This window comes from Sprattus sprattus (assembly GCF_963457725.1).
Source record: "Sprattus sprattus genome assembly, chromosome: 12".
NCBI lineage: Eukaryota > Metazoa > Chordata > Actinopteri > Clupeiformes > Clupeidae > Sprattus > Sprattus sprattus.
Window position 1 is genome coordinate 10,267,039 of NC_137910.1, and position 23,082 is coordinate 10,290,120.

The 23,082-nt window shown below is 48.0% G+C and overlaps 2 protein-coding genes across 6 annotated transcripts in view; both read left to right on the forward strand.

Moving 5' to 3' along the window:
* Positions 1-6,149: 6,149 nt before the first annotated feature.
* On the forward strand, positions 6,150-10,680 carry LOC308373182 (arylsulfatase I; the record flags this gene model as incomplete). The annotated part of the gene is made up of 3 exons (XM_080848597.1): positions 6,150-6,451; positions 7,831-8,163; positions 9,570-10,680. 3 exons carry the CDS (start codon positions 6,150-6,152, stop codon positions 10,678-10,680), a joined length of 1,746 nt encoding a protein of 581 aa, XP_080704723.1.
* Positions 10,681-19,260: 8,580 nt separating this feature from the next.
* Positions 19,261-23,082, forward strand: part of camk2g2 (calcium/calmodulin-dependent protein kinase (CaM kinase) II gamma 2) — a 74,668-nt gene continuing 70,846 nt past the window's right edge. For all 5 annotated transcript variants that reach the window (XM_080849040.1, XM_080849041.1, XM_080849043.1 and 2 more), the window contains exons 1-2: positions 19,261-19,392; positions 20,430-20,524. In XM_080849040.1, coding sequence (XP_080705166.1) covers positions 19,328-19,392; positions 20,430-20,524 — 160 coding nt within the window. In that variant the 5' untranslated portion in view covers positions 19,261-19,327. The remainder of the gene's footprint in view (positions 19,393-20,429; positions 20,525-23,082) is intronic.

The window sequence follows — 23,082 nt, forward strand, 5'->3', positions numbered from 1 at the left end:
AAAAATGACCAACACTGTATTATCTCTAATAAACACTTAGAGAGGTTGGACATGTTTCATCTCGTAGCCTCTTATTTCAAAATGCACTCTGGGACAGAGGGGATGACCTGTGCTGTTAAGTGTTCAGTGCCCAAATGCACTCTGGGAAAGGGGGGATGACCTGTGCTGTTAAGTGTTCAGTGCCCAAATGCACTCTGGGACAGAGGGGATGACCTGTGCTGTTAAGTGTTCAGTGCCCAAATGCACTCTGGGACAGAGGGGATGACCTGTGCTGTTAAGTGTTCAGTGCCCAAATGCATTCTGGGACAGAGGGGATGACCTGTGCTGTTAAGTGTTCAGTGCCCAAATGCACTCTGGGAAAGGGGGGATGACCTGTGCTGTTCAGTGTCACACCCCTCTGCTTTAGACTTTAGAGCTGGCTACTCTCCATTTCTTTCTGTGTACATTTTTACCCTACAGGTTTTGAACTTTATGTGTATATGTGTGTGTGTGTGTGTGTTTTGGAAAAGAAAGGTGTATTGCTTTGATGACAAACCACAGACTCAAGACTGACCTCACTGTGGCTTCTGCCTCAGCCTTCGGAGTCGTCCGTCTGAGAAACACACTCTTCCGTCTGAGAAACACACTCATCCGTTTGAGAAACACACTCTCCCGTTTAAAAACACTAAATGAGTGTGAAATGGCTGTAATAGGCGGGCTGTGTTCATTAGTCAGTGGCACGCAGTACTAACGAGGGGCTTGACCTCCATCACGACCCCCTTTGATGTCTCCAAGCAGCAGCCAGACGTTACCGTCTCCCGGCAAGCCACGCCGCACCGCACGCCTATCCTCACTCCCACTGGAGCGCATACAAATGAGTGATCGTCAAGGATCAACACGGAGATTGGTTTGGTTCACATTTCATATATCTTGTACATAATGTCATGACTTGTAACTTCATTTTTCAGCAGGAATAGGGTACCAATGTCTCATCCTCCAGTGGTGTTCAAATGCGAAGAAAAACTAAATTAAATCCAATGATATGGTTGTCAACTTAACCTATGCAGTGTACAGGCCTCACTATTAAAACAACAGGTTCTCTCTGTGTCCAAAAGATGGCGCTGTTTACTAAGACACTGGTTAGTCACCGCCTGGTAGGACTCCAGCGAGTTAACTGCGGTTCCCAGGGGAGAGACCTGATGACGCAGTTGCAGGCTGTGTGTTAACGGCGGGGAGGCTGGTCTTCACATCAGGTGTGAAAAAGGTCTCTCGGCTAGAGATTAAACAGGGAATAGAGAGAGTGTTTGTGTAAGAGTGTGTGTGTGTGTGTGTGTGCGGGGGGGGGGGTGTTTGCTGAGTATGTGTTGGAAATGGTCCATAATGCTTATTTTGAACCCCCTACACTCCACTTATGCCATGTGGGAGACTGGAGAGAGCAGAGGAACCTGCATGTGAAATCACAGGGGTTTAACATGCTGGGAGTAGTTCTAATGCAGGGGTTTAACATGCTGGGAGTAGTTCTAATGCAGGGGTTTAACATGCTGGGAGTATTTCTAATGCAGGGGTTTAACCTGCTGGGAGTAGTTCTAATGCAGGGGTTTAACATGCTGGGAGTAGTTCTAATGCAGGGGTTTAACCTGCTGGGAGTAGTTCTAATGCAGGGGTTTAACATGCTGGGAGTAGTTCTAATGCAGGGGTTTAACATGCTGGGAGTATTTCTAATGCAGGGGTTTAACCTGCTGGGAGTAGTTCTAATGCAGGGGTTTAACATGCTGGGAGTAGTTCTAATGCAGGGGTTTAACATGCTGGGAGTAGTTCTAATGCAGGGGTTTAACATGCTGGGAGTAGTTCTAATGCAGGGGTTTAACCTGCTGGGAGTAGTTCTAATGCAGGGGTTTAACATGCTGGGAGTAGTTCTAATGCAGGGGTTTAACCTGCTGGGAGTAGTTCTAATGCAGGGGTTTAACATGCTGGGAGTAGTTCTAATGCAGGGGTTTAACCTGCTGGGAGTAGTTCTAATGCAGGGGTTTAACATGCTGGGAGTAGTTCTAATGCAGGGGTTTAACATGCTGGGAGTAGTTCTAATGCAGGGGTTTAACATGCTGGGAGTAGTTCTAATGCAGGGGTTTGTCATGCTGGGAGTAGTTCTTATGAAGCTTCAGCTAGGAGGCTGGGAGAGCGTGTCCTCCTGACTACTAATAGATGCTAGCGATTAACTGATGATTAAAAGTACTGATGTTTATAAGCGCTCTTCCTGTGGGTACCCGTGGCAACCTGTATTCAACACAGATTTCTCTGTAAGCACGCATCTTAGATGCCAATCTGGGCAATTCGTCGGTAGGAAACATTTTGAGGGGGGTTGGCATATCAACTTGCTACCAGTTGGGGTGCTTTGTTCCTGTGCAACCTCTGGCACAAGTTTGCACAGGCCAAGGTTACAACACAAACACCCAAGGTCCACGGGCCAAGGTTACAACACAAACACCCAAGGTCCACGGTATGACGCCGTTTAGCCCTGGTAATGACCTCATCCACACAAGACTGATAATGAAGCGTCTTTGAGTATTTAGAAAAGCGCTATAGAAAACTGAATTATTATGAATAAAAGACTCATAATTAGCCGTACGCTAACCCACACAACCTGCCTGTAGCCAGATAAGACCTATCCACATAGCTAACCTACACCTCTCTGTGTTGTGTTCCTCAGTTTGACAGTGCACCAGGTGTATCCTGTGAACGCTATCCAGCAGCTGCAGTTCAGTAACAAGGTAGGGGTTAGATTCCTACAGCCCTCATCTCTCAGAAGGTTAGGGGAGTGAAGCTTCCATCTGGAGTGAACCCCTGGGTCATGCTTCATGTCTCTCTCCCACCTGTTACCAGTGCACTCACAGGGTAAGGAGAGTGTGTGTGTGTGGGAGAGAAAGAGTGTGTGTGTTTGTAGCATTCCTTCCCAGAGACAGCTTAATTTATTCCTGATCTCTTACGCATTGCCTCCGCTAAACCATCTAGTCGCAGAGCTTGTCTTGCTCTTGGCCGTGAGCAGGCGTTAGTTTTTGTCGCCTCTAATTACTCGTGTTTTTGAAGACTGTCACCAGCACCAGCAGGGCTGGACTCATCTATGTGTTGCCTTACTGGGGCTGTGCTCTCGAACGCAAGTCCCTAGGGAGAGATGAAGTCAGGCATGTGCTCTCTCCACCACCATCCCCCCCCACACACACACACACACATACACACACACTCACCCCACACACACACTCACCCCACCCCCGTGAAGGCGCTTGTCACTTTCAATTTCACTTCCCACTGCACCCCCACCCCCCCTAACCCAGCTCAGTCGCAACCAAGGCCGTCTGGCCCTGTGAGGCGCTTCTGATAAGTGATGAGCCCGTAGCAGACTGTGTGCGTGCGTGCATGCGTGTTTGTGTTTTGTGTGTGTGTGTGTATGTGTGTGTGTCTGCTCCGATAGTTATTCTCCTTTGCTTCTGTTGCTCCCCTGTCTCCCCTTGCCTAAGTCATTTTTTTCTTTCTCGTCCTCTCTCTCTCTCCTCCTCCTCCTCTCCCTCTCCTCCCCTCTCTCTCTCTCAACCCCCCCCCTCTCTCTCCTCCTCTCTCTCTCACCCCCCCCTCTCTCTCTCTCTCTGTCCTCCTCTCTCTCTCTCTCCCCTTCTCTCTCTCCTCCACCTCTCTCTCCTCCACTCTACCCTTTCTCTCTCTCCTCCTTCCCTTCACTCTCTCTCCTCCTCCTCTCTCTCATTCCTCCTCTCTCTCTCTCCTCTCTCTTTCCCCCTTTCTCTCTCTCTCCTCCTCTCTCTATCCTCTCCTCCTCTCTCCTCCCCCTCCCCCCATTGGCCATGGCTGTGAAATTTCCCACTGGGCTACATTGTCGTCTAGTTTAGTTTTTCGTTTTTTTTTTTTTTCTTCGCCCAATGTGGGAAAAGGACTTGTTTCTGTTGCATTGATTTCCTCTCCAGCTCGGCGGGAGAGAGAGAGCTCATGAGGAGAACCTGAGAGGCGGGTCGATAGCCTCGGCCTCACCTCTCCGGCTGCAGGATGTGCTCTTGCATACGACTCCGCAAGCAGCTGGGTGGGTCTGCGTGGGGTGGCGTTGGGGGAGAGAGCCAAGGATGCACGTTTCACCACTTTCTATGGTCCGATGGGCTGTCCATCACTACTAGCTGGCCTACCATAAAGACAGAGATCACCTTAACCCCTTCCGAGCTGCTATCCCTGTAGCCAAGTGTGTGAATGCCTTGTTGCTCTACTTCAGCAGAGACCGAGTATCCCACCACATGTTCTGAACTGAATGTATTGGTTTTGTGCCTTTGCTCTGTAGGTAAAGGATATGGATAATCAGACCACCAGTACTGTGTACAGTCGCCAGTTCACCATGTGTGCAGCCTTGTTAGCCAGTTCACCATACGTCCACATAACGTGCAGCCTTGTTGCCGAATAACCCACAGTAGGGTGAGAGGGAGACCCGAGGCTGTTGAGGATGAGGACGCCTGATTCTAAATGAAAGGTGTAGACTCGTAGAGAACAGTTTGGGACATGGTCAGTTAGAGATGCAGGTAAGAGAGCTGTGGACTCATCAGAGTGCAGTGTGTTCACCGTCACTGTAATGAAGCTGGTGAATCTACTGCACCTCACTGAGTTCTTCACTGAGAGCCCTCAGGAGTCTGGCAGCAGGTCCTCATCGCCAGTGGCTTTCTGGATCCACATCAAGAATTCAGACGCAACAAACCCACGTATTAGTCATGTTCTGGGGAAACATGCTTTCACGAGCACCGTTCTGGGAAATGACTGAGGTTAGACCTCTTTCTTATGACTGGATGACTGGATGATCCAGTTTCAGAGCCAGAGGGAGAGGAGAAGTCATCAATGGAAGAACGTCAGAGCGCTAGGTAGGTTTGACGCACATGCTATTGTCAGGAACTGCTGCCGGTTTTGAATGGTGGGACCTCAAACCTCATTGTTTGTTTTGAATAGAACCGACACAGTTGAAAATGAAGACTTCATATGTGTGCATCCGTCATACCAGTGACACTGTTCGCTTGGGTGTGTTTGTGTGTGTGTGTGCGTGCGTGTGTGTGAATCCGTCATACCAGAGACACTGTTCGCCTGGGTGTGTGTGTGTGTGTGTGTGTGTGTGTGTGTGTGTGTGTGTGTGTGTGTGGGTGTGTGTGTGTGTGTGTGTGTGTGTTTGTGTGAGTGCGTGCGTGCGTGCGTGCGTGCGTGTGCATCCGTCATACCAGAGACACTGTACACTTGGGCAGCCTTTTGGCCCAGAGGTGTGACTGGTCTGCTAGAGTTGAGTGGGTAAGCTGTCATCACCCTCTCGCCAACAATCCACGGGGAGAGGTCAAACATGCAACATGTGTGTGTGTGTGTGTGGGTTGAGTGGGTACGCAGTCAAACATGCAACATGCATTTAAGGGCCTGTTTTTCACTCTATCATAGAAAACCCTCTCCCCTCATCACACATATCTGATGGAGTGCTTGCTTGTGTGTGTGTGTGTGTGTGTGTGTGTGTGTCTGCATCTGGGTGTACATACAGTTTCTACATTTGTCTTGTGTGCACAGGTGTGTCCCCACAGCATGTGTGTTTGTGTTGACCTGTACATGTGCCTAGGTGTGTATGCTGTTCGTGTGTGTGTGTGTGTGTGTGTCTTGGCTGCTGCAGGTAGCAAGTGGGAGGGGTAGTGGAATGTGACAGGCTGCTGTTAAGGTGCAGCTGTCTCTCCCAGGATTCTCTGGGGCTTTTGGGACCCACACTCACAGCTCTCACCAAGCACTTACCAGCTCCAGAGAGCACAGACACCAGCCTGCCCTCCATCTCATGCACAGAGGAGACATGGCGGGGCTCTCCAGGTATGGATAAATTCCCCTGCAACAAGAGGCACAATCTGTTGGACCGTTTTATTTATGTCTTTATGTATTTATGTGTTTTTAGTGCGGGAGTGCGTCTGTTCTGACTGGATCTAACAGGGTAACTCTGTAGCCACGCTGGTCTTACATGGGGTTCCCCAGCTGTGGGCGCTAGGCGACAAACACAGGAGGAGGACTCGCTGGACACCAGCACAGGAGCACACCTCGGACAGGTCGGGGAGCAGGTCTCCATGGTGACCATGAGGGGGTCCAGGAGGGGACCCTCGTCCAGATCCAGCGTGCCCATGCTCAGTGTGACCACCCTGGGTTACCTCTCCTGCCTGCTCCTGGGCCACACGGATGCACTGGTGGTCGTCTCCGAGCCCTCCGGCAGAGCGGCTAACTGGAGCGCTCCGCCCCCACCACCACCACCGCCACACATCATTTTCTTCATGGTGGACGACCAGGGCTACCGGGACGTGGGCTACCACGGCTCTGACATCAACACGCCTCTCCTGGACCAGCTGGCAGCCGAGGGGGTGAAGCTGGAGAACTACTATGTCCAGCCCATCTGCTCGCCGACCAGGAGCCAGCTGATGACCGGGCGGTGAGTAGCAGCCTTGTCCGTGCCCCTTGCATGCACCCACTGCAGCAATCACTCCCCATGCATACAGCAGCTAATATGCTAATGCTAACGCCAAATGCTGAAAAACACACAATCGAGAGCTCTTGTTTTAGGCTACTATGGCATGTGTCCAGTCAGCATGAATCTACATTAAGGAGGTCACTGAATGGTGATATCTGCATACTGCTTGATGCAGCACTACCACCTTCTTCTTTGCCATACTGTGTGTGTGTGTGTGTGTGTGTGTGTGTGTGTGTGTGTGTGTGTGTTTAAATACATGTGTCTTTGCTCTTTAATAAAACTGTGTTATCCTATTTGTGATTTGCGAGCCCTATTTTATCAGAATTATGAACACAGTATTCATACACAGTACTGCCCCTTGCTGGACACTTATTCTGAAATGCTGTGCCACGATTCATTCAGACAACATGGTAAAACTGGTAACAACAAACGCTAATAAACAACAGTCCAATGAGAACCAAGACCATACAACCATACACCATAGCTCACAAGGCAATCTTTCAACTGAGAAACATGTCATCATATGCGCGCATCATCATCCCCCGTCCTGTAGTCTGCCATGACAGAAGCGTTTGGTCATCATTTAGAGGCAGCACGGTACAGTCTGTCAGTCACCGCCCTGTGATGGAGGGGAACATACTGTCCTCTCTCTGCCTGCCAGCTCTGTGTGGCCATCACACCTCACAAGGCTGACACTCACACACACACGCATACACACACACACACACACACACACACACACACACACACACACACACACACACACACACACGGCCATCACACCATTACAAGGCTGCTGGCGTCTGATCCATCATTCCTGGCTGACGTGCTGTCTGTCTGTCTGACTGTCTGCGCTGCCTGCTGCCCTCTGCTGCTGCTTGGTCTTGGCTTATGATCCAGACAGACACACACACTCACAACTCACACATGTACACACACACACACACAAACACACACTCTCGCGACTCACACATGCAAACACACATACACACTCACAACTTACACATGCACACATACACACACGCACACTCGCAACTCACACATGCACACACAAACACATCCGCACACACACACACACAAACACTTACAACTCACACATGCACACACACACATACCCACACACACATACACACTCACAACTCACACATGCGCACACACACACACACACACACACACACACTAAAAACTCACACATGCACACGTACTGTATACACACTCAAACACACTCCGCTAAGCAAACACCTTTTACCCGCACGTCCACACACACCTCTCCCATGCTACACACTTATACTCTTCCTCTTCACATGGTGAGTGGCTCCTCCTCTTCATCTTCCTCTCAGCTACCAGATCCACACGGGTCTCCAGCACTCCATCATCCGCTCGCGCCAGCCCCTCTGCCTGCCGAGGGACACGCCCACCCTGCCGGAGCGGCTGCAGCGGGCCGGCTACGCCACCCACATGGTGGGCAAGTGGCACCTGGGCTTCTGCCGGCCCGAGTGCCTGCCCACGGGCCGCGGCTTCCAGAGCTTCCTGGGCTCGCTGACGGGCAGCGGCGACCACTTCACCCACCAGAGCTGCGACGGCGCCGAGGCCTGCGGCTTCGACCTGCACGACGGCGAGCGCCCCGCCTGGGAACTCAGCGGGAACTACTCCACACTGCTCTACACCGAGAGGTCAGAGGTCACACACACACACACACACACACACACACACACACAGACGCCCTACAGCGAGAGGTAAGACACACACACACACACACACACACACACACGCTCTACACCGCAAGGTCAAACACACACACACACACACACACACACACACACACACACACACACACACACACAACCTGCTCTACACCGAGAGGTCAGTCACACACACACACACGCACACACTCTACATCGAGAGGTCAAACACAGACAATTTTTACATTGTTAGGTGAAAATTCACTTAGGTTACTTCAGGACTTCAGAGTTGCATATAAGTATATTTATTCTCACCCACGTCCTGACAGGCAGAGAGAGGCACGGGCCCACACTCAGAGAGAGAGAGAGAGAGAGAGAGAGAGAGAGAGAGAGAGCCAGGGGTCACTCCCAGACTGCAGCAGACGAGAGAGAGAAGCCAAATTAAACACATCAAACAAGGTTTATATAGAAAGAAGTCTTTAGGGTGTTAGCTTCAACCAGTTAGCATTGGCTATTTTGACGCTGGAGGGTGCTATAGTCTAGTTTCAATCATGCAGGAGTGTGGACAAGCACACCCGCCACCTACTGGATGCAGACAGACACTACAGGAGAGCAGGGCAGCCACTCATAAACACACTTTTAGTATTAGGACTTTGCACTCATAACCAGAGACATTATGGGAGGACTTTCATATTCACACATGATTGATACACACACACACACACACACACACACACACACACACACACACACACACACACACTCACTCACACACCATTGAGTGTGGTGTCACACATGCCTCACACAGGAAGTGTGTTTATTGTCTGTTGTGCAAAACGCACAACAGTGGATTCATAACAAACTGTTGCGTAACAAATGGGGTAAGCATGCATCAACTCCTTGCACCAGCAGGCCAGTTCAAGCCGTTCAAGCACCGGGATGTGATGGGGCATCTGATGATTGGTGGGGCATCTGACGATTGCACATATTTGTTTTGTGACTAAACAGTTTAGAGGTGAATGAAATTCCTTGTTGGTGAGCTACTTTCTAGGCTGTAATGCATTCATGGGTCTCTGCCAGATTACTTCCTTTTGGGAGACGCTACAACTATCTCACTCTAGTATCTGTTCAACTGCTGGACATCTCATTCTACTGGACTTATTTTTTTACCAATCTGCTTCAAATTTGTGTTCCGCTTTAACTGGAAGCATTTTCTCTTTCTGCAAGCTGGTTGATATCTGTGGAGGTTTAATGTGCTCCTATCTTTTCCTCCCCTCTCCTCTCCTCTCCTCTCCTCTTCTCTCCTACCCTCCCCTTCTCCCCTCTCCTCTCCTCTCCTCCTCTCCTCTCCTCTCCCCTCCTCTTCTCTTCTCCTCCCCTCTCCCCCCCCCCCTCAGGGTGAAGCAGATCCTGAGGTCCCACAGCTCCCAGAAGCCTCTGTTCCTGTACATCGCTCTGCAGGCCCTGCACACCCCACTGCAGGCCCCGGCCCACCTGCTGCGGCGCTACAGTTCCCTGGGCAACCGTCCGCGGCAGCACTACGCAGCCATGCTGAGCGGTGTGGACCAGGCGGTGGGGGACGTGGTGCGTGAGCTTCGCACTCAAGGCTTCTACCGCAACTCCGTGTTGGTGTACTCCTCGGACAACGGCGGGCAGCCACTGTCAGGCGGGTGCAACTGGCCGCTGCGGGGGGGCAAGGGCTCGTACTGGGAGGGGGGGGTGCGGGCCGTGGGCTTTGTGCACAGTCCCCTGCTGAAGAGGAGGGGGGCGGTGAGCCGAGCCCTGATCCACGTGTCCGACTGGTACCCCACTCTGCTGGGGCTGGCCAGGGTCCCCGGGAAAGATCGGAGGCTAGACGGGCACGACGTGTGGGGCGCCATCAGCCAAGGCCTGCCCTGCCCCCGCACCGAGATCCTGTTCAACATCGACCCGGTGTCGCGCCGCCCTGGCGAGCCTCCCCAGGAGAGGGCGCTGCGGCTGCGGCGCGGCTTCGGGATCTGGGACACGGGGGTGCGCGCCGCGCTGCGGGTCGGCGACTGGAAGCTGCTGACGGGTCCCATGGGCGACGGGGACTGGTTCCCCCCGCAGACGCTGCCGGTGGCCCCGTCACGCTGGCAGGGCCTGGAGAAGCGGCGCGACCAGCACGGCAAGTCTGTCTGGCTCTTCAACATCACCGCCGACCCGTACGAGCGCAGCGACCTGTCCGAGGCCCGGCCCGAGGTGGTGCGGCTGCTCATGGCCCGCATCGCAGAGTACAACCAGACCTCCGTGCCCCCGCGGAACCCACCCGACGACCCCATGGCCGACCCCCAGCTCCACGGGGGGGTGTGGACCCCCTGGCTGGGCCGAGAGGGGAGTGAGGGGAGCGAGGGGGGCGTTGGGGGGAACGGGACGCTGGCTCTGGGGGCTTACAGGCGGGTGGCTGTGAGACAATGTAAGGTCTGCAGGCTGCGTGCGCTGTTCAAGAAGGTTGGCTTTCGCATGCAGAGGGCCTCACTGTTCTTCTAGCCTGGGGACGGAGGAGTGTCTGTGTGTTGGGTGGGGGAGGGGGAGGGTGGGGGGCATTGAGAAGCCTGGAGGACAGAGGGTGCATCACAAGCCTTGCTGAATCATCTGTTTCCCTCCTGTGGCCAATGGGGAAGGTCACTGTGTGTGTGTGTGTGTGTGTGTGTGTGTGTGTGTGTGTGTGTGTGTGTGTGTGTGTGTGTGTGTGTGTGTGCCTCTCTGCTGGCGACTCACCCTCTAGTCAACAGACGGACATACTCGTGATGACATTCACATCCCAGAATTGTTTTCTTCTTTCTCACTTTCTCTTTTCTTCATTCTGGCGATGATGTCCCAGACACACCCTTCTCTCTCAGGAAACCTCTGGCACATTTCCCCCCTAGTGCCTGTGCTGTTCAACAGACTAGTTCCCCTTCCGTGATCTTGAGACAGGTTCATGGTAAGACCATGACCCACCATCACCAGCTGGCTTCAATCTTATCCTGTGGTTGCATCTTCACTGAGAGGGGAAAGAACCAGAAATATCAGTGCCAGTGAGCCTCATCTGATGGCAAAGGCATCCCTTGCTTTTGATTTTTTTTTAAACATGTTTTGTGGATCCCCTTGACTGTGATCAGCAACTTACAGTTTTGAAAACATTTTGGACCAGTATCTTATGCCAGTATCTTGGATATTGCTTGCTGATGTCGAAAGGCAACTTCAAGTTCCACAGTGTATTTTTGTGACTGGTATGAGACCAGATATGGTGTTGTATTCTGAGTGCAAGCACATTGTTTACCTTATTGAGTTAACGATACCCTTTGAAAGGAAGACGCTAAAAGCTGAACTGGTAGCGGAAGGGAGGGAACGTGGTTGACAAGCACACACAAGACCAGTGGAGATAGCTGTGAGAGGCTACACACACACACACACACACACACACACAAGACCAGTGGAGATAGGTGTTAGAGGCTACACACACACACACACACACACACACACACACACACACTCACACAAGACCAGTGGAGATAGGTGTTAGAGGCTACACACACTCACACAAGACCAGTGGAGATAGGTGTTAGAGGCTACACACACACACACACACTCACACAAGACCAGTGGAGATAGGTGTTAGAGGCTGCACACACACACACACACACACACTCACACAAGACCAGTGGAGATAGGTGTTAGAGGCTGCACACACACACACACACACACACACTCACACAAGACCAGTGGAGATAGGTGTTAGAGGCTGCACACACACACACACACACTCACACACGGCCAGTGGAGATAGGTGTTAGAGGCTACACACACACATACACACACAAACACACACACAGACTCACACAAGACCAGTGGAGATAGGTGTTAGAGGCTTCACACACACACACACACACTCACACAAGACCAGTGGAGATAGGTGTTAGAGGCTACACACACACACACACACACACACACACTCACACAAGAACAGTGGAGATAGGTGTTAGAGGCTACACACACACACACACACACACACTCACACAAGATCAGTGGAGATAGGTGTTAGAGGCTACACACACTCACACAAGACCAGTGGAGATAGGTGTTAGAGGCTACACACACACACACACACACACACTCACACACGACCAGTGGAGATAGGTGTTAGAGGCTACACACACACACACACACACACACTCACACAAGAACAGTGGAGATAGGTGTGTAACTAAATCAACCACAACACTTCTGTTGGATTTTGGTTTTCGAGGACGGTCACTCAAAGTGGTTATGTTTGGGTGGTTATGATTGACCAGTGTCCGTATCCAATTTAATTCCCTTACCCTAATCTGGGTTTGTAATCCCAACCTGGGTGTGAAGTCCCTAACCAAAAGCATGAGGAATTAAAAAAAATATTTAACAAAAACAATTAGCTGACATGACCTAAACTTAAATATGAATGAGTTGGCTTTGTATGTGTGTTTGTGTATGTACACGTGTGCGTGCGTATGTGTGTGTTGTGTCTTTTACTGATTTGTGTGGGTGTGTGACTGTGTGTGGGTTTTATCGCCCAACAAATACCAAGATAAAATATGTGTATGTGAGCAGTAAGAACCATTGCTGTGAGCCACCTCTACGCTTCAGATCGGCAGGTACCCTCTCTCTCTCGCTCTCTCTCTGTCTCTCCTACTCTTCTACCCTGTCTCTCTCTCTCTCTCTCTGTCTCTCCTACTCTTCTACCCTGTCTCTCTCTCTCTCTCTCTGTCTCTCCTACTCTTCTACCCTGTCTCTCTCTCTGTCTCTCTCTCTCTCTCTCTCTATCTCCTTCTCTCCTCCACTCTGTCTCAGTGTTTAATTAAGCCTGGCCTCATTCGTCCCCTGCCTCCTCTCTCCATAGAGCCCGGCTCATTCTCTCTCTCTCCTTCCTCATCTCACTTTCTTCCTCTCAACTCACTTTTCCCAACTTCTCCGCTCCTCCCTTTGGCTTCTCTGTGCACCTCTGCATTTGCATCATAGCTCTCCTTGTTTAAATATTATGAAACAAACCACTTTATTCCTCCCACTCCTCCGCGTCGATCTTATCTTCCTCTTCCTCTTCCTCACTCCGCTAGTGTATCTCCTTCTCCACTCTCACTCTCTTTTTTTCCTTCTCTCTTCCAGTTGTACTGGTTTGGTTCAAAGGCCATGGGCAAGACGCGAGATGTGATATCAAATGTACAGTTATGTAAAGTGAAGAGGAGGAGAGGAGAAAGGAGGAAGGAATCCCTTGGGCATCCAGGCTACTCTCTGTAAATACACCCTGGGTCTGGACCTGACCTCCCATATATTGCACAGAAATCACAGAACATTGTTATATATATATTTATATTTATTCTGTTGCATCGATAGCCTTTGTAATGAGTGTCAATTAACAAGAAGAGACAGTAACTACGACCTCAGTTACAAGGAAAGACTTGACCCAGACATTCTAGAATAGTCTTCATGAGGAATAAAGTCATGCTCGTGTCGGGGAGCATGACTTCACAGGCCTTCCTAGAGTTGGCAGAGCTTGAACATGAACACACACAGACTCATCACTCTCTCTGGACAGAACATGAGTCATCACTCTCTCTGGACAGAACATGATCAGACTCATCACACTCTCTGAACAGAACATGATCAGGCTGGATCAGGGACAGAGACATCACACTCTCTGAACAGAACAGAGTCATCACACTCTCTGAACAGAACATGATCAGGCTGGATCAGGGACAGAGACATCACACTCTCTGAACAGAACAGAGTCATCACACTCTCTGAACAGAACATGATCAGGCTGGATCAGGGACAGAACAGACTCATCACACTCTCTGAACAGAATACGAACAGAACAGAGTCATCACACTCTCTGAACAGAACAGACTCATCACACTTTCTGAACAGAACAGAGTCATCACACTCTATGAACAGAACATGAACAGAACAGAACCGAGTCATCTCTCTCTCTGAACACAGGACTCTGGAAGGGGTCCACCGAGGGCACAAGAACATGAGAAGAGAGAAGAGAGCAGAAGCTGCTGGAATCTTGAGTGGTGAAGTGGAGAAGGTGGGGATGAGGTCATGGGTCATGAAGAGTGACACGCAGGGAAGTGGGCCAGCTGGCCAGCTGTGAGGGAGTGACCTTCTGTGACCTCGCTGGGATTCCGTCATAAAAGCTGAACTGCCGTGGAGCTGATCAGCACGCACACCACCACCCCACCCCCCTCCTCCTCCTCCTCCTCCTCCTCCTCTAGGCTCCTGGCCTCGTGCTCAAAGGACGCCAGAAATGTGCTCTGAATGGTGAAACTATCCGTGTGTTTGAGAACAGCCCCTAGGATCGATCATAGCATTAGAGTATGTGTGTGCATCAGTGTATGTCTTTGTGGAGGTTTTAACAGTCCCTGCAGTAGGTTATGCATTGCCAACACAGATAACACAATAGATATAACACAATAGATATGTGTGACTTTGCAATGTCAATAAGACACTAACTCAATAGATTTGGCCCATGAAACAGTAACAGTCACACTACAGTTGGCAGAGCTGGCATTGATGTTCCTTCTTACCAAACATTTGCTCATTGAGATAACTGTGACAATGATGATTCAGTATGTGTGTGTCTGGTAAACATAGTTTTCATGGAGCTGATTGCAGAAAATGGATCTTTCCTAACAGGACGGGATGAGAAGATAAAGTGTGTTTGTAATTCTGACAGCCTGCTGCCATTGGCAGCGCTGTGAAAGCTGCTCCATACAATAGCCTTGTGTTTGCCTTCGGATTTGGCTCAAACATACAGTGAAATAACACTTCCTTTTTTCTCGGAATGGTTAACTCCTGGGAATCATCACAACATGGCCAGTCATATGTACGCCTATCTTCCTTAGGGACAACATGAAAACAACACATGTCATCAAGATGGAGTTGCCTGTGAAGTATCAGTTTGAACCGTTTGAGGGAGATGGCTTTGAGGAGTTAGGATGAGAATAGTATGTTGCTAACTGAAAGTTCTACTGGATAATGTAAAACAAATACTATTTGACAATGTAAGCCACTGGTTCTAGATGGCTGTCAATGTAAATTCTATATCTACGCAGTATAATTCTGGAATGAATTGCAAAAAAAAAAGTCTAAAGGATGAGGTCATGTAAGACACATACTCAGAGGGCATCCACAAAACGATGGTGAAAAGGGAGTTTTTGCGATAACATATACACGTATAACGGCATTTTGGGGGCCTGAAAATGCATACTTGGGAAAATGTGGTTCCAGAATGGAGCCCTTAGCCTACATTGAGGTATGGACAGGTGAAAACTTTTTCTTTTTGAAAACGATGACGACTCGCCCTCAACTTCATCCAATCACATTTCATTCTCCATGATGCTTCAGGCTTAGCTCCGCCCTCCGAAGCCTCCACCACATCCTCGGTGGCAATCAATAGAAAATCCATTTTTGATTATCAGCCAATTTGTTCTGCTTCTACAAGGAGGATGTAATCTATTGGAACCATAAGCGGCCCAAGCCTGTTCTGGGTTTGTGTGATATAAATGCCTGCATCTTTAAGTAGGGTAGCCTACTTCACTGGGGACATTCTGTTTGCCTAAACCATGTTTTGCTGATTGTTGTTGGAAAATAAACGATTCATAGGAGTTATCTTGTCTCCTGGTGTCATTGCTTTTATAATAATCTGGCCATCACTTGCAGTGTAGGCTATGCAAAAAATGTCAACTTCTCTCTGTGTCGTTTCTATTTCAATAAAGGTAGATAGAACAAAACTGTAAGTGATTATACAGCCCATCCCCCCCCCCCCCCCCACACACACACACACACACACACCACCATACAAGTAATACTTCAATAGATGGGTCCTTCCTTCCAGTGACAGAAAGTTCTGGAGAGAGAAAGAGAGAGACAGCCAACTCCTCATACTGGATGACTCACACAGGAATGACTGTTCAGTTTGGCACTCGACCGAAATTGCTTCACTCTGCCTCGCTCGCTCGCTCGCTGTGTGAGTCTCATAAGCAATGGAGAGTGCTTCAAAAAACAGCCCTTAACATCTGCCACATAACGAGACACAAAGCAGTGCATTATATGACCGCTGCAGAAAGAAAGGGAATAAGCAGAAATTAAGTGCTGAAATAAATTCATTTTCGTTCCAAGAAAAGTGTGTTATCTTGATTGAACAATACACTAATAAGTTTGTTTTATATCTAATTCTGAGTGAAAATTTAAGAAACTTTAGTTTGTGGATGTGACGGCAGTAGGCTGCCAAATGTCACAGAGGATTTAAATACAAGGTGAATTATGAAGAAAGACCAAACCATGTTAGAGGAACAGAGGAATAAATGTTCCAAGCTTATTGTAGTGACATCTTGCGGAGAATTTGTTTGAAATTGGGTAAATAACTTCTATATGCCAATATGAATGAGCCTACAAAATGTCATTAAGATTTAACACAGGCATGTATTGGCTGCTGAATTTTGTTTGGCTGTTGACGGCCATTTTGTTGAGCTAGCCAAATGGAACTTTAGGAGATGTGAGCAAATGCAGTCAAGTATAAGCATACCAAATTTCAAATTTTAGTTTAAGCAGTTCTTGAGATATTTTAATTTGTCAGTTGCAACATCCACATGAACAAAATGTCACAAAAATGGATGTGTGTCCAAAGAACATTATAGTGATGCAGATGTCCAATTTTCACACAAGATATTGGCTGGTGAAGTACTACATTTTTGATTTGACTTATTCACTAGGTGGCGACACTCCACAAATGATTAAAAACGCGCTTGGGTAAAGCACCTAATAAAGATAGCTTGCCATTAAATTAAATAATTTTTGACAAAACGGTTTTCGAGTTATTGCCCAAAAAGTGCTTTGACCATACCTCACCTCAGGGGGTGTTAGAACCAAGGGCTACAGAGACCGTAGGTCATGAACCTTATATTTTGGGAGACATTCATATTTTCAGGAATTAAGGACTAGACGCATACCAAGATCCATGTGAATTGGTGAAGTCTGAGTAGAGGAAATCGTCGACCACAAATTGCTAGGGGGGAAAAAGCAGAAGAAGGCGAAAAAAAAACGTTGACAAACACGACATGACATGGAGGAAGTATTGTTCTGACATGGGCCTATCCGCTGTTCTCCCTCCTTCACTGTAGATGGTGATGAGATCTGAACTGCGGCTTGCCTGTGTTAAAACCAGCGGGCTTGTGGTGTGTAGAGCATGTAGAGGACATGAAAATGCACTCTGTGGTCAAGTGTTTGTCAGGGAACTGTGCTTTAGCAAAAATACGAATGTTTATGTGTTTAAAAAAATGGAGGACCAGTTTGCCGACAACTCCCAAAGCCGATCTAAATGTATGTAATGGAGTATTCTTCTATGTTTTTGTCCAAATCTGAACCTGTATGGAACTATTAAAGAACACATCAGTTATTTTCAAGACTTTTTTGTGCTCCCCTACGGCTTATTTGAAAGCAACAGCTCAAGCTCAGAGACTGAGAAGTGTGTGAGAAGTCTCTTTGTGGTGAGACAGAGGAGAGATAAGGAAGAAATTATCCAGACCATTCCCATAAAAACTGATGTTCTACAGAGAACCATTGCCTATTTAAGGCCAAAAGGTTCTTGGAATCTTGAGACACATTTACTAGTTACAAGTTTTCTTAAGGAGCCACCAAAACGATTCTGAAAACAAATTTCTATCTGGAAGTTCTACAAAGATCCTCAAATAGAGTACTACTACCATGTGACTGCTCTATCTGCCAACTGAAACACCACAGCCCTACACACACACACACACACATATGCAAACAACTGCCACAATTAATACCAAGGCACCTCTGCACTGCTGTAATTAGGCTTTCATATCAGCCAGCCTCCCTGTAATTATGGCCAAGAACTCTCTGCGTCTGTTTTCACCGCAAACACTCCTTAATCACTGTTACTCTCCACACGGCTGCTCAAGGAAGGCACGCCGCCACACAGACACGAGGCATATCGACAAGAAAACGTGGGGAAGGGCTGACAAGCTTGCTCACGCCTCTCTTCTCTTAAATGCAAGGTGCATTTAATTTGTCTCACAAAGGCGCGTGCGCACACACACGAAAAACAAAACATATTTTCACACCTTCTGAAACCGATAACTGAAACTTGAATCTCACACATCACTGCACTTTCTCTACTTTTCTCTTTCCATGACACACATAGAAACACACACAAATACAGAGTGCAAAGGGTCAAACGCAGACATATTTGGCACCCAGGAACAGACTCCTTAAGCAGTACATGTTTGCACCCAGGAACAGACTTCCTAAGCAGGACATGTTAAACTGCACTGCAGATGGGAGGAAGTGTGTGAAGTCAAAAGATGAAATCAGATTGTTTACAAAGTGAGTAGATATTCCAATCTCCAGGACACGAATAATGCAATCTGTCCACAATCAAGAGACTATTACAGTGGACAACCCTGAAAGACGTTTTACAAAGATGTCAACCCACTCCCTGTGTGGATAAGGAATGTGTGTATGCACAGGTGGAGTGAGCCTTTGAATGGCTGCCTTGGCCCAGAGGTAAGGCCTAGCATTGAATAAACCAAGGTGATCATGTCTGGATCACAAAATGAATTAGTGATCATCAAACATCGGAGACGAACAGCTTTTTTCAATCATAACATGATGCCACCTCACATTCATGGCTGTTTTATGAGAACAACATAACATTGGCTACACCAATGAATGAAGCAATATGTTTTCATACAGTAAAGGAAATAATAACGAAATCGAAAGGAAAACGTGCTTTACACCATGTAACTGTTCTGAATGTGATGGAATTGCGCCACCCTCCTTTGGCTTGCCACTATGCGAGAGCACCGTGTTGACTCAACGGTGCCAACCTTTTCGACACCCCTTCAGTCGCAGTGCCAATGCAGCACCAGATCTCTTGCTCCGCGTCTTGCTTTCCAGCTCCTCTCGACACCAGGGAGAAAATCTCGCGTTGCTGTGCGCTCTCTCTCTCACTCACTACTACCACCCCTCATCGCCCCCTCCCTTTCCTCTGTCTCACTCGCTCCCTCTCCTTTTGAGTAGACGCGATCTCCTCCCGAAACCCGAGCGAGACAGACACCAAAAACGAGAGGCGATCTCTCTCTCACTGCACAACATGGCTACTATTGTAACCTGCACAAGGTTCACAGACGAATATCAGCTATATGAAGAACTCGGAAAGTGAGTAACAATGCTGGTGCTGTTGTTGAAAGGACTGTTTCCTTTCCCTCACCGCTCCGTATCTCATTGTGCCCGTGTAGCTGAACGTTGACAATGCAGTGTAGGTTTTGCATGTCAAAAAGCCAAGTAAAAAAAACTAGCGGGTAAGAGGCTCGTGTTTGCCCAGCTGTAGGTTGTGTACCTTACATTCAGGTGTATATTTCGTTTGTTTCGTTCTCAAACGCCATTAACATGGGTTAAGACAGCTCTCGGCTGGGAGAGCATGCATGTGAACATCTTGGTTGCTAGCTGGCTATGAATATTTCCTCATGTCAGATAGACTGCTCATAAATCGCCATCCAGTGAAAGCTGAACAAACTGGTCACATAGGCTTATATTATGGCACATCAAAGAGTAAATTGAAACTTTTAGCTGTAATATTGGTAAGGCATGTGACAGTCGCCACGCCAGAAGGAATGGCTTGCTGCAGACTTGTGTAATAGCTGTGTCATACTCGGGAAATGTAGCAGTTTGTATATTGTTCAGCATCACTCGTGTCACAGCGAAGCCAGCTTGTGAGCTAGCGCTTTGCAACATTTGTTACCTATCTTATATGCTGGGTGTCCAGATGTGTCGGCTCTGTCTTCTTAAAAGATTAATAAAATCTTTAAATTCACATTAATCTGTGTAAATATATATTGCACACATTGCTGTGCTGTAAAATCATTATATATTGTTATGGTTTGACCCTTAGGTGAAAGATATCAGTCTAAGCGTGTTCACAGTGTTGCTTTTAATTGTTAAGCTTCCTGTCAAAGGCGTGTGTCACGGCCATCAAAACCACCCCTTGCTTATCAGTGTGTGTATTTCCGTTGTAATTCACCCCAAGTGTTGGTAGTAGCCTATCATTTTAATAGCGTTGTATTTTAAAGTTTTACAGCCGTCTTCCTTTATAGCCAATGTCTTTTACTAGTGCACATTATTGTAGTGTTGCAATTTTTTGTTTGTCACTGAACAGATAGCGTTCACATTTTAATATATTTCCCTCCCCAAAACAGGGGTGCATTTTCTATTGTTCGACGATGTGTCAAGAAATCCACCGGACAGGAATATGCTGCAAAAATAATAAATACGAAAAAACTGTCTGCCCGAGGTAAGTCTTTTCAAGTCTTGGTATGGCAATGAATGTTTTCATGACTCTTGCTCTCCTGAGCCAACTGATAACACATCGTAATTGTCGTCACTTTGAATTCCCAATGCAATAAGCAACTTTACAAACTGTACGTCCATGTCATGTTTGTAGCATCTTTCAGTGGCAGCATATGTTGCAAATCTGAAGGAGTTTGTGCTTTCAAGGCCCGAGCTTTCAAAAAAGCTGTAGTTCGATCACAGCTCAGACAAGGCATGTTGTCTCAAAACTTGTATTCCAGTTAAACTTGTATTCCCATTGACGTTGTTGCAGATGGTGTTTTTTCCCCCACCAAAACAAACACACCACTGTGTCGTCCATACAAGATCTGTCAGTGGCCACAAAACAGGCACCTATCCACCTCATAGAAGCCTTAGCCCATCTCCGCTTACTCCTGTGATTCTGTGCTTGTCCCTCAAGGGAAACTAGCCAGTCTGTCTGTTTACTACGCGCAGTTGTCCAGGATAACTGTAAGAGGTCCGGTGTGCCTCAGAGGAAGGCAATGGCGTTCTGATGGTACCTGGCCATCCTTTGGCCTGCTCAAGTCCAAGCTGGTGCAGTGGTGATGCTCTCATCAGGCCTGCCAGAATCTAGCCTACCTCTGACAAGATGCAAACACAAATAACTTTCTTGAGTTATGAAAACACAAACATTGCTTTTTTGTTTTGTGTTGTGGAAATGCAATTTCTTTTTCAAAAAAGGGCTTCTTTACCAAGCTCTTGTTTTCAGTTTTGTCTCTTTGCTGCTTGTGGGGGCTGATATCAACCCAAAACAAAACTGGCCCACTGTGTCGAAATGAAGCTGGCCTAAATGAATCAGTCCGACTTCTATAATGACTGTGTTACGTTAAATGCTACATACTGGTTGATTGGTGTTCTAACCAAGGCCTGAAGTGGCTCCTCTGATGTCATTGGGCTGAGCCCTTTCTGGAGTGAGTGTTGTGTTGTGTTGTGTTTTTTCCCCTCCTTCCTCGCTCTTCGTTGCACTTTGCTGGAGTCACACTCGAGTGTGGATCTCATCTGCGCTAATTAAGCCTGGGTGAGGAAGGACAGGATACGTGAGACTAATTTGCCGTTCCTACCACCGGAGAAAAACAAAAGCACCGGATCTATTCCTGGGAAGTGGACACTCTGTATACCTGTACCGTACCAGCAGTATCGAGTTTTGGGGTGGGATGGGCTCGGGTAGAAGAGGGCATCTTTTTAAAGCACTTGACATTGATAGAGATGGTTATTAATTAGATTCCTGCCCCCCCCCACACACACACCTCTCTTCTGCCTTTGCCACTTTAATTTGCCGTCCTTTAAGCCATCCTTGTATTCGTCATCTGTGAGAGAGCACCCAAGCTGGACATTCTCAGCCTTCCGTGAAGGTCAATAGATGACTGTGTTCTCTCACATACTTAACTGGAACGTGTCAGTCTTAAGGTTACCATAGCGCCACTGTTGTGGCCTGTTTGCTTGCTTTGTACTTGATATGCGATACTAGATTTCGTAACCTTTTCTAGTTGCAAAGACTTGCAGGTATAAGAACTGTAAATGCCTCTTGTAACAAGTGCTTGGTAGTTTATGTCACCATATATCGTGTCTTAGGGCTTAGTATATCAGTCACAGTTCAGTCACAGAGAGCACTGGGACCTAGCGGTGGGATATTTCTTATGAGCTCAAGTGGTCCAAGAGTTGACTGTGCTGCAGCTAAATTAAAGCATTTTGTGTGTGTGTGTGTGTGCGCCTGTGATCCCTGTGGAGGGCTGTAAAACAAAGACTTAATTTAAAAGATCAGTTAAAAAAGGTAATTAGATCCCCCCCCTCTCAGGTTGGCAGCTTTGGCAGGGTTCCTGTCAAGTAACCTGGCAACTGTTTTCTTGAAACTGTTCATCACATTGGCTGGCACTGAATACAGAAAAACCCTAAAGTGTCTCATTCATCTGGTGTGGCAGCGGAGAAGAGCCAGGGCCCTATCGCTCTAAATCTCTCATGACCATTATGTCCATTGGCCTTAATCAAAGCTGAAAGCCCCTTGGACACACGTGTACACACACACACACACAAACACACACACACACACACACACACACACACGCGCATACACATGCCAGTTTGGTCTGCACAAACACAAACCGCAACTATCCGTCTCTCATCCGCAGCCCACGTTGATGTCTGTAAAAGGGCAGTCCTTTCATTGCCTGGGGGTTTGCTTATATATGTTATTAAATGGTATATATCAAACGAAATGGTGAAGAAGACTGTTGGGGCATGTGTGCGTGCTTGGGCTGTGTAGACAATATTGGATGTGACAAATGCTGAATCGGCTGTAGCAGTATATGCCCTTGAAGAGTGTAGTAGTTTATGCCCTTGACGAGTGTAGTAGTATATGCCCTTGCACTTTATCCCGTTTCTACAGTGGCGTCTAATTTGACAGCGCTGTTTGTGGTAGTTACACATTCTTCTTCTTTTGTCTTAATGGTCGTCAGCAAACGGCTTTTAGGTGCATTAGCGCCACCTTCTGGCAGTAGTAGCATG